Source organism: Carassius auratus, linkage group LG28B (genome assembly GCF_003368295.1).
Source record: "Carassius auratus strain Wakin linkage group LG28B, ASM336829v1, whole genome shotgun sequence".
Taxonomy (NCBI): Eukaryota; Metazoa; Chordata; class Actinopteri; order Cypriniformes; family Cyprinidae; genus Carassius; species Carassius auratus.
Window position 1 is genome coordinate 7,936,473 of NC_039293.1, and position 11,942 is coordinate 7,948,414.

Genomic DNA, 11,942 nt, shown 5'->3' on the forward strand with positions numbered 1-11,942 from the left:
CAACCGGTACTTAAAGAAAACTGGTACAGTCACATTTTCATTTTTTTTACCGACTTGGTACCAAAGTACTGGGTCTTTTGACAACACTAATACATATATTTTTTTTAAAAGACGGAAATCATAATATTACATCTCTTTTCTACACATATGGATGAGTGAGTCGATCACGCTTTGTGTTTTGTTTGCATGTGAGTGTTTTGCCCTCTTTCCCTTTTTAGTTTGGTCTACTCCATTGCGTATCTTGAAATACGCCCCTTTTCACACGTAAATTTGCTTAAAACATAACCGACTGTGTTTACAAGAATACTTGCATAGACAATTATTTTTGACATTATTTTTAATAGTATAATTATTAGTTTTACAGAATGCACACGAATTGGTTAAAACACTTGAATCGGCACGATTTAGAAACAAGTGCAAACGATCAACTACGATCCCTTTTTTTACCCCTTCAAGCGAGTGAACAATGCAAATCAATTTAGGAATTTTACATCACTATTCACGATAGACTGTTGGGCAGAGCGGTGATATATTTTGGAGCCCGACTGGAAAACACAATAGCCCCAGGACATCGGGCTCGAGATTTTTTGAGCCCTACACCTCATATCGGCCCAGTTTGTGAACCATTGGTTTCCACACTTGTTTTGTTCAACAAAATAAATTATTATTTTAAAAGATTGACTCCAAAGGAATCATCTGTTTACGAATCGGATCATGAACTTGTATTACCAAGTCAAAGATTATCTATTATTGAACATCTCAAATAAATAAATACTTCAAGTTCATCTGTAAAGCACATAAAGCTATCGTTTGAGTTCATTAACTTCTATTTCATGCATGATTTGTGTGGATCTGTTAACTGAATGCAAAGTGTGAGTTCTGGGAGAATGTTTTTGGTCCCAGTCTGCCCCTGTGTTCATGAATGGGGTAAACTGATCTTTAAATTACTATTTTAAAAAATGTGAGGTTCCATGGACTGTTTAGTCAATCTGAGTAAGTGATAAGAGAGAATGTTTATGGAAATCTGAGATGTTGCTGTGAATCAGTTTGGTAAAACACTACTTGTTTAATTTGTACTGGTGAGAAAAAGTCATAGAACGTGTCCCTTTGCTTTAGCAAAATTATTCAACAGCTCTAAACACAATATAAAACTGCCTGAAGCTTTATAACCATGAGCATTATTAATGAAGATTAAACACCAACCTGTTTGTTCTTCAGTATCTTCAGTGTGTCTCATCTTCTCTCGGTCCTCTTTAATAAACTGAGTCTTTACAGATTTCATCTCTTTTTGATGATTTGAGGCTTGTATTCACTTGTAAACTGATGGAAATATTCCTGCATTTATTGATGAATTGATGAATAGGAGATTGTTGTCAGAGGAGTTTCACTGAACATGAATTTCTGTGTGGAAGAAAATAAAAATTAAATCAAAGAGGCATTTAGTGTTATCTCTTTGTAAATCATAACATTACTATATTACATTATATTTGACTTAGCGGGGCCCTGCCAGGGGAATGTCGTCGCCACATCGGGAGGCACTCGATGAGCCACCTGCCACTTCCTCACGTCAATCACCTGACCCAATTCCGGCCACTAGGGCGGTGGTGAGGCCTAGGCCGGCCTGCTGGCGTTGCCGGGATATGGGCCATTTTGTGGATCGGTGCCCGGTCATGGAGATGGGAACATTGGTCCGGATCCCGGACGACCCGCAGGCTGCCCCCGATCGAGCCGGGTTGTACCAAATACCCGTGAGTATTAAGGGGGGTACCTATCAGGCTTTGGTGGATTCAGGTTGTAAACAGACCTCCATTCATCAAAGCCTGATACAATCCAGGGCATTGGATACGGGCCACATGGTTAAGGTGAGGTGTGTGCATGGGGATATAGTGGGAATACCCCGTAAAAGCCATAGCCATCAAATTAAGGGGACAAAAGCTTTATGTGGAGGTGGCCGTTAGTCCGCGCCTCTGGCATCCACTAATCTTGGGGACCAATTGGCCAGCTTTCAAACAATTATTGGGGTGTTTAACAGTGGATGCCTCAGGGAAGAAGAGAGGGCCGGAGGGCGGGGCGAGCGCTCAGGTGGGAGAATCTGTGCTAGGACCCAGTTGGGAAGCTTCAGGGGAACCGAGTGACTAGGCGAGGCTAAACCTTTTCAGTCACGATGACTTTCCTCTGGAGCAGTGCCAGGATGAGACCCTCAAACATGCATTCGAGCAGGTCCGTTCCATCGATAGGTAGGTCCTCCATCCGGACTGCGCGTTCTACTATAAATATTATATAAATATAATATAAATATCTACTATAAATGGCGCAACAGCCGAAACATCCACTGCTCAGGAGGGGCACTCGGTGTCCGCCCCTCCTGAGCAGCCAGTGCCCACTGTGCCCAGCGTTTCCAGTACTCCCCCCAGTGCTGACGCCCATCCGTCTGGCCGCGTCTTGACACATGCTGTTTTGGAGTCACAACAGCAAATCGTTATGGCCATTGGGGAAATTAACAGTCACCTGAAAAATATCACTGACGCACTCACAGACATAAGCCACTCATCAAAGGAATTGGTCAAAAAGTGAACTTTGGCTCCAATTACATTTATATTGTCGCAATCACATGTTGGCGGGCATGAACCAGGGTTCCTACAGGTTTCTTCAAGTTAAATTCAAGTCTTTTTAAGACCTTTTAAGTCCATTTATAAAAAAATAATACCTATTTCACGTCCCTACCAGCAAAGAAAAACAAAATACTTTAACCTGTTTTCATTTATTTTTCAAATGTGGAATGGGTAAAAGATAAGCCAAGCAGGTGTGAAAAATAAAAACATTTCAGTAGGCCTCAAGACAGTTTGCTGAACAATGTTAAGTTGTTTTTTAATATTACCTAGCTACTTATTCCATGCTGAGAATATGGGGAACTGAGAGACCCCTGAACAATAAACATCGAAAATTAGAACTCAACAATACATTAAATTAAGAAACACAGGTCAACTCCTTAGCTCTTCACTCAGGGCAGCAATCTCTTTATCAAGGACAGCCAGTTCCGTCAACTTCTCCTTTATCGTGACCGCAAGTAAACATTTTAGCGATGTCAGAGTAAGGGAACATGCATTTGAAAAGCTCTGAGATACCCTCATTTCCATTGTAGGACTGATGTTTAGCGATTGTGTTAAGAGTCTACAACACCTTGGCTTTCATTGTTGCCGTGGACCCAAAAGCTGTGTGCAGATCCACTTTAGTTGCGGTCATAGCTGAAGGGTCTGCAGCGCAAGCAGCAAGCTGGCTATAAGGGGCCGTTCACATATCGCGTCTTTTGCGCGTTCATAATGGAAGCGACGCGGTCGCGACGCCCACGCACCGCTTAAAAAAATCTCAACTTTTCAGAGAGCCGCAAGCGCACCGCAGGTCATGTGACAAGAACTAACCAATCAGCTTTATCCTTTCCCGTAACAATGTTGAAAGCTCAGCCAAGATGAAGGAACAGCTGATCATAGCTGTATATGGATTGCCATTTTGAAATAATTTTAGTAGCAGAGCTACTGCGTGCGATTTTTAGTGCTGCAAATCCATTTATCCTTTGCTGAAATTTCTGCGTCTTCATGGAGAGTGCACGTCATTGTTGCCTCAGGTGCGCTTCTGCCCAAGCCCTTTGGAAAGAAGGAGAAAGCGGTGCGCCTAGCGTTTTCCACGCGTTTTTAGGCGCGATATGTGAACGGCCCCTAACATTAGATCCTGCAGCTGCTTCAGGCACATTAGCAGCGAGAAACCTAATGCCTTCATTCCCCTTTGTACCTAACTGAATCCTTTTTGTGCATATGGTGCAAAAAGCCTCAAAAACGTTGCTGTCCACAGGTTTTAACCAATGATGAAAATAGTTTTTATCTAGCCACGCTTCATTAAATGTACATTTCCCGATAACCTCAGAATGAAATTGGTAACGTTAGCTAGCTAACATAAAAACAAACATTAAAAATATAACGGCGTCAGTCCTTTCCTGTGGAATGCTGAGATTTTCTTTGAATTACTGGTTCCGCCACTCTTTATTTATACTACGTCATTTAATCAAAATAATCGTGGTTGACAAATGAAACTTTTGAGGAAAATTACAATACATAGAAGTTTTTAAGACCCAGACATCAAAATTCAAGACATTTTAAAGTTTTTTTAAGGTATTATTTCCAAATTAATAAATTCAATGCTTTTAAGGCTTTTTAAGACCCCGCGGGAACCCTGATGAACGGCTTGTTGGTTGGGTCCTTGTTAAATTGGTCCTGGGTCAGGGTCATCTGGCGGTACTTCACCAAGTGGTATGCCATGCCTGTGCGCGACATTGTGCAGCCCACCACAAGCCAGCACTATGCGGCACACCTTGTCAGGGCGGTATAACAGCATCCCCCCAGTCATGTAAAGGCAGCGCCACCAACATTTCAGCTGCCCAATTGCCCGCTCTACAACTGAACGAGTGCGAAAATGGGCATCATTGTATCTGCGCTCTTGGTCAGTTTGTGGGTTGGCGAGGGGGATTAAAAGCCACGTCTTTAGTGGATAACCGCGGTCTCCTGAAGGAATATTCAATAATTATATGCAAAAAAAAAACTATTAGATAGAATAATAACTTTAAATGCCTCACTAACTAAGAAGCCACCCATCACGCACCCTGCCAGCTTGGAGTCTCATCCCAACCATGCTCTTTGTAAGGATGTATGAATCATGGGTTGACCCAGACCACCTTGCCACAATATTTGTTAGGCGTATTTGTGCATCACATATTATCTGCACATTTATTGAATGGAAATGTTTCCGATTCAAATATGCAAATTCTTCTTCTGATGGCGCCTTTATAGCAATGTGTGTGCAGTCGATCGCTCCGATAACATTAGGAAAACCTATCGCTGCGAATTGCATTTTAATGTTTGGCTGGTCAACTGCATCATATGGGAACCTTATATACCTGGTAAACATGCAGATGATCCTGTCCCATACTGCTGGCATTGCCCGGCTCAAAGACGACTGGCTTATTCCTGAGCGGTCTGCCAGTTCCCTTTGGTATTGTGTGGCTCCTCATTGTCTCTCTCTCTAGATTCGGACCCAACTCAGCACAGAGCTCCAAGAGGATAGCCCTTGGAAATCTGAAACAGCTGATAAGCCAGTCATTATCCTGGGCCATAAAATCATTGTGGTCCCTAAAAACTCGTTCTCGTCAGATTCTGCCATTAGCTGTTACTACACAGAGCCGTTGTTAACTGAGAAGATGCGCCAATAAACGGTGAAAATGAACGTGGATTTGCGCATCTTCTCAGTTAACAGCGGCTCTGTGTAGTAACAGCTGCTCTATGTGTAATCATGAACCTGATGGATTTAACTGCTGATCAGAGAACCGGATTTACTGACGAGATGCACATAACAATCAGCCGATCGTGATCGGAGCACCCCTACAAATAAACATACGTTTTGTCTTTTTTTGCAACAGAGGATGCTCGGGATAGGTCATCCATAACTTTTTTCTTCTCCTGTCCATAAAGATCTGGCACAATCTTTTCACTCTAACCTCTTTTCTTCATCATTATATCTGACAAGAAAGCCAAAATGTGCGGGGCATTCAAGCTCCTCCGTTCCTCCGCTCGCCATGACCACTGAGTGTGGATTGAACATGCGATTGAGCTTTTTTTTTTTTTTTCATAAATAAAAAAAAAGGGGTCACGTTTGTGCCGAACCGAACATTGCAGTTGCGTTTTAAAATACAACAATGAGCACCACGAAACCATTAAAAGAGAAAAACCATTTAATTTGAAATAAACAATTGAACAATTGAAATAAACGGGACAATCACGCAGAAGAGTTGCTGTGTCGTTTTCTGTACCTCCAATAAACTAACAAATTATGAATTTAAGTTCTACAACCTTCTTAATAAACATACAGAGTCGGAAAGGATTACAAAATGGCTACAAGCAATAAGTTTTGAGGATGATTCAGGGAAGTTGTGGAATCCCAAGACTAAGCATGTGTGTGTGCAGTCGGCATTTCATCACAGACAGGCTATATTAACATTGTGTTCATTATTAACGTTATCAAAACTGTGTAAGGTTGTTTCAGAAAGTGGAATGCATATATAACTAGCCTTATCATTCTACCTTAAGCAAAACTATGTAACGTTAGCCTAGTCTCGAACATAAACTAACTTAAAAAAGCATGTGGACACGTAACAACTTAGTTTTGTTTCAGAACTTTTACAATTTCATTCATAAATTCACCCCGTCTGTGTTTGCGAAACGATTGAATCGCGGAATCCAGTCAAAAATAGAGCTTGCTGTATAAAGCAGAACGTCACGCGATTTGGCTATTTTTGAATGAATGCATCTATATTAGGGCTGTAAAATGAATCAAATATCGATATGTATATGAATATTAAAGTTAAAAGAGACTACAATTGTACTACGTGTCTCTGGGAATGAGTGCTCAATATGTGCATTTTGCCATTCAGATACACACGATGCTCGCATTGTTTTCCCCCACGCCGGCCACGCCCCCAGCTATGACTAGATGCCGACTGTATCTATGGACGAGTTGCTCGATCGGTTAGGTACAGCTCGTTTTTACCGGACATTGGACTTAACAAAAAGATATTGGCAGATCCCCTTATCTCCCATGTCCAAAGAAAAAACAGCCTTCACAACGCCGTTTGGATTACACCAATTTGTGACGCTTCCTTTCGGCTTGTTTTGGGGCCCCTGCTACGTTTCAGCATCTCATGGATCGAGTGCTGTGACCCCATGCTGCATATCCCGCAGGCTACCTGGATGATATCATCATCTATAGTGGGGGACTGGCAGCGGCATATGGAGCATGTGAGGGCTGTCCTAGAGGCACTGAGGCGGGCGGGGCTAACAGCCAACCCGAAGAAGTGCGCGGTTGGGCGGGTGGAGGTAAGGTATCTGGGCTTCCACTTGGGTCATGGGCAGGTGCGTCCCCAAATTGACAAGACGGCAGTGATTGAGACCTGCCCCAGACCCAAGACCAAAAAGGAGGTGAGGCAGTTCCTGGGGCTGGCTGGATATTATAGGAGGTTTATTCCTGGTTATTTGGACCTCACCAGCCTGCTGACTGACCTCACTAAAAAGGAGGTACCAGATACGGTCCAATGGACGGAGCAGTGCCAACAGGCCTTTACCGGAGTTAAGGCTGCCCTGTGTGGTGGACCGCTCCTGCACGCTCCTAACTTTTCTCTCCCCTTTTTGTTGCAGACTGACACGTCGGACAGGGGGCTGGGCGCAGTCCTGTCCCAGGAGATGGGGAGGTGGGACCGCCCATTGCTGTACATTAGTCGAAAGCTCTCAAAGAGAGAGACTAAGTACAGCACCATAGAGAAGGACTGTTTGGCCATCAGGTGGGCGGTCCTCACCCTTCACTACTACCTCCTGGGGCAGGAGTTCACCCTCTGCTCGAGCCATGCGCCCCTCCAGTGGCTCCACCGCATGTAGGATACCAATGCGCGAATCACCCGTTGGTACCTAGCTTTACAGCCGTTTAAGTTCAAGGTGGTTCACAGGCCGGGGGCGCATATGGCATTGGCCGACTTTCTCTTCAGGAATGGGATTGGCTGCAGGCGCCAAATTTCAGTTCCAAAAGGCAAGCGGACGTTTTTTTTTTTTGCCTAGCGGCTGTGTCTGTGTGAGCTTGTAGAATACGTGCATGTAGCAGGGTTTTTCCTACATTGAAAATTTTTTGCCGGCCGCCAAAACTATTTTTGTCCCGCCAAAGCCTTATTTGATCTGTAATTGGGTTTTGTTAGTGAAGCAGGCTACTGACGGAGTGACGGAGAGAACGAGCACAGCGACAATTGAATTTATTCAATTTTATATTGTAAAAAATAACACTATTACACCTTTTAACTTCAATTGATATGATTATACTAAATAATGATCAGGTCTATCAAAAAATGATTTTATCTTCCTAAACTATGAAAGCCAGTCATGGAAAAAAAAAAAAAAAAAATCACAGCTTTTTTTTTTTTTTGCAAAGAGGGCTATAAAAGGATGACAATAATAATTTTTTCATAAATAAATAGGATAAAAAAAAAACTGTTGCTTTTAGTTTTTTTTTTTTTTTTACTGAACCATTCGGCGCGAATCAAGTTAGGAATTTTACATCACTATTCACAATAGCCCATCGGACTGGAAAACACAATAGCCCCGGGACGTGGGGCTAACGATTTTGCGAGCTCTGCACCTCAGATCTATCCAGTTTGTGAAACTCTGCTTTCCACACTGGTTTCGTTAAACAAGATAAATTATTATTTTAAAAGATTGACTCAAAAGAATCATCGGTTCACTAATCGGATCATGAACTTGTATTACCGAGCCAAAGATTATCTATTATTGAACATCTCGAATGAATAAAGACTTCAAGTACATCTGTAATAGGGCTGCACGATGTGTCGTTTAAGCATTGATATCGCGATGCATGAATCCACGATAGTCACATCGCAGGAAGTGCGATGTAGGTTGTCATAGTTGATCTGTTATTCATTAACTGTACGGCCAACTGCTCCCCGGCCCTTGACGAATGTGATTCGCGGATTAATTGCACAGCTCAACCATCATAGAGTGAAAGTTTTGACAGGGCAGAGAGAGAGAGAGAGGGCAGAGAGAGAAAGAGAGCTAGATAGAGCGCGTGCGAGAGAGATAGAGAGAGAGAGAGCGCGCGTGAGAGAGAGAGAGAGAGAGAGCGTGTGAGCTCTAGAAGAAAGTTTGTGTCTTGATGAGCATGTATCGCTCACTAGGAGTCGCTTAATGCAGAGGAGTCAGCTGCTGCATGCAGGGTTTTTTTTTTTGGCTTCAACTGAGGATAAATTGTCCTATTGGTTAAATCCCCAATCTGTTACTTAAATATTAAATTAATAAATAACATCAAAACAGGGGCGTTGCGTTATGATGTGGTGGGCTGCTGTGGGCCAGAAAGTCCAGGGCCACTTTTTGGTCCCAGTCCGCCCTGAATGGCACACCCCATCCAAAAAGCACAACCATTTGTATAAATAATGTAATCCTGAGTGTGATGTCTTACCGGAATTAGTTTAAAATTAAGGTGAAAAATAAAGGTTTGGTGTTTAATGTATTTGTGTTGATGTTGAAATGGATTTTAAAACATATGGTATCGAAATTGGCACCAGATCGAAAGATTTTGAACAATACCCAGCCAGCCTAGATATGAAACTGAATATGTGTGAAGCGATTGTTCAAAAGCATCAGTTTTTAAATCTCCCGGTCATAACATGATATTCTTCAAGTAATTGTCCAAAAATTAGGCTTTATTAATCAAAACCCTGTATATTTGTGTGAAAAGGAATAAAAGGTGTTTTACTGTCTCTAGTGTTTGACCCAGGTACGTTTATGCCATGAGACCAGGAAGCAAATAACAGAAACATCACGCTCAACAGACCATCTGAAAGTGTCACAAAGTGCATTTAAAGATTAAAGCTGTCTGTTACGAATTAAATTAAACCTTTACTCAAAGAGGAATGAATTGTCTGTAACAAGTAAAAGAGATTCTCTTAAAAAGATCCCTGGGGTTCTCGCTCTCACGCCTGAGGTTTCACAAGCACAAAACACTAGGAAGGTGCAAGAGAAGAAAACAGAGGAAAGGAAACTACTAAAGAAGTAGGAAAGACTAGCTCTAACTGCTCGTAGTCTTCCTCTGTTAGAGGAATGCTGACAGAAGATTGAGTCATATACACAGAGAAAATACTGAAGGCCAACACCTGTGCAAATACAACACTGGGAAAATACAGAAAATCCTATATGAAAAATTGAAAATAAAAATATAGAACTGTCAATCACACTACAGCAGGCTACTTATGTATCGCTATAAATTATGTCAAAAGTGGAAAAAGTTTTATATCTCTCAAAATGAGAGAGGTCACTCTTAACAGCCTGCATTGCAACACAAAATATAGAAGCAGCTTCTCGAATTCTCAGAGAAATATCAGTTTTTTTTTTTCTGGCTCACAGGATGTAGAAACACCATTCTCACTTAAAGACGGAGCTGAGGCCTTTCTGAGTTTAAGACCTCAACAGATTCTGATTCACAACGAAAATCACTAAATACAATCATCTTATTAATCTCTTCTTTATATAATTAATCTGATCTTTTGATTTGGAGACTATTTCTTCATAGTTTCTGTCTTGTTCTTCTTTCTTCTGTGTTTTCCCTTCTTCTCTTTCTTAATGTCTTTGTCTTGTCAGTTTCTTGTGATTGATTTGGAGAGTGCACATCATTTATTGGATCTATTGGATACAACAGTTATAATATTTAATCCTGATTTTTTTTTTTTTTAACTTTCCCATTTATGTACTTATTTTTAGATATAGTGAATACAAATTAAAGAATAACAATAAATTTACTCATTTATTTTTTATACATCTTATTGATTTATTTATTTACAGTGCCCTTCACTAATATTTGCGCCAATATGAGCAAAAGCAATTGTGAAAATAAATCTGCATCATTTATCTTTTGATCTTTCATCCAAAAATTTTACCTTTGTAAAATTGCACACTTGTACATAATATCTGTACTAATTTAAATAGCTAGCACATATGTTTTCCCTCTTTACTTCTACTTCTGTATTAAGTGCATTTTAAATTTTCTGTTTCTTATATTAGTGTTATATTCCATCTGTACTGTTTAATTTTATTTAATAGTCTAATGTTCACACATAGGAGGATGGCTTGATCTTCACAGTTAAACGCTCAAATATTTTGAATACCTGTTTGCAATGTGATTCATGCACAACTGATGATGCTCCTTAAATTTGCACTAATCTAGAATTGTTTTTACCAAACTATTTACAGCGTGCAGTCTAACACAGGCAACCATATTTTTTTTTTCACCTTTAGTAGTCTGAAGATGACAAACCAGAAACAGAGGAACAAATAACTTACAGAGAAGATTTACAAGCCATACCAGCCTCTGAAAGTGAGTTATCATGGATATTCATGTAAAACATCTAATAAAACTATTATCAAGAGCACTCACGTGACTGTGTTCAAACTCGTCATATCACGCGGGTCAATCACAAATGCTCCAGCTCTGTGAATTAAACTGCAGACTAAATCCCCGCGAGGCTATAAATATTCACGAATTCAGTTCCGTTGATTTGAACTGTGTGTCCGTTACTCCGGAACCGGAAGCGGAAGCGTCACCAGTGAGCGCTTGAGCAGATCTGGCGCCTTCTGCTGGACGCTCGCGCATTTATAAATTTAACTTCTCATTTACACTTTATTATTTCAGATACACTGTATTTACACGAAATACAAGAAACTATTGAAACACGGTAAAGATCTGAATAGTTTCCCTCGTACGAATAAATTCTTTGTTATACACAGCGAAAGAGTAAGAGAATAAGACAGATTTATTAAAGTCATGTATTTATTATTGTTTTTACATTGCATACATTTCTAAGTGATCAGTGGGTATCAGTTGTCAGAAATAATCCTTTAATGATTTTAGCTATTAAAGCTCTACAAAGAGACCTAATGCCTCTTGCTTCACCGTTTTCAACACAAATTAATAACTCAATATGTTTCATATCTGAAATAATATACCTTATTCATAGAATATTTTTCTGTTTTCTTAAATTACGTTTTTTTCTTAAATTCTCAAAATAATGGCGATAATAATTTAGGAAATCCCAACCAGACGGTGCAACTGGCTCCATTACTGAAACAGTTAAAAAAGAAAGAAAAATGTTTAAAAACAATGAGTTTAATGAGTGGAAGCAACAGCTGCAAAACCAAAAACTGTAAAATATAAATAAGAAATCCTAATTTTAACAAAGTACAAAAACTTCATTTAAACTTTAACAAACACTGTTTTTTTAGAGGTTCACTAAATAACTAAATAAATGAATAAAGCCAAATGACTTGCAGCAACTGAACATGAAATACAAACAG

General features: G+C 40.4%; 1 protein-coding gene across 3 annotated transcripts in view; it reads right to left on the reverse strand.

Annotated features, from left to right (window-relative positions):
• LOC113067413 (zinc finger protein 708-like) overlaps positions 1-11,186 on the reverse strand; it is a 28,197-nt gene extending 17,011 nt beyond the window's left edge. Inside the window, exons 1-2 of one of the 3 annotated variants that reach the window (XM_026239810.1) lie at positions 11,026-11,186; positions 1,204-1,401 (exon numbers count right to left, since the gene is read on the reverse strand). In XM_026239810.1, coding sequence (XP_026095595.1) covers positions 1,204-1,282 — 79 coding nt within the window. In that variant the 5' untranslated portion in view covers positions 1,283-1,401; positions 11,026-11,186. Of the gene's footprint in view, positions 1-1,203; positions 1,402-1,480; positions 1,883-11,025 lie in introns of those variants that run through there. The other 2 variants (XM_026239811.1, XM_026239813.1) reach the window with 2 other exon arrangements.
• Positions 11,187-11,942: the final 756 nt, after the last annotated feature.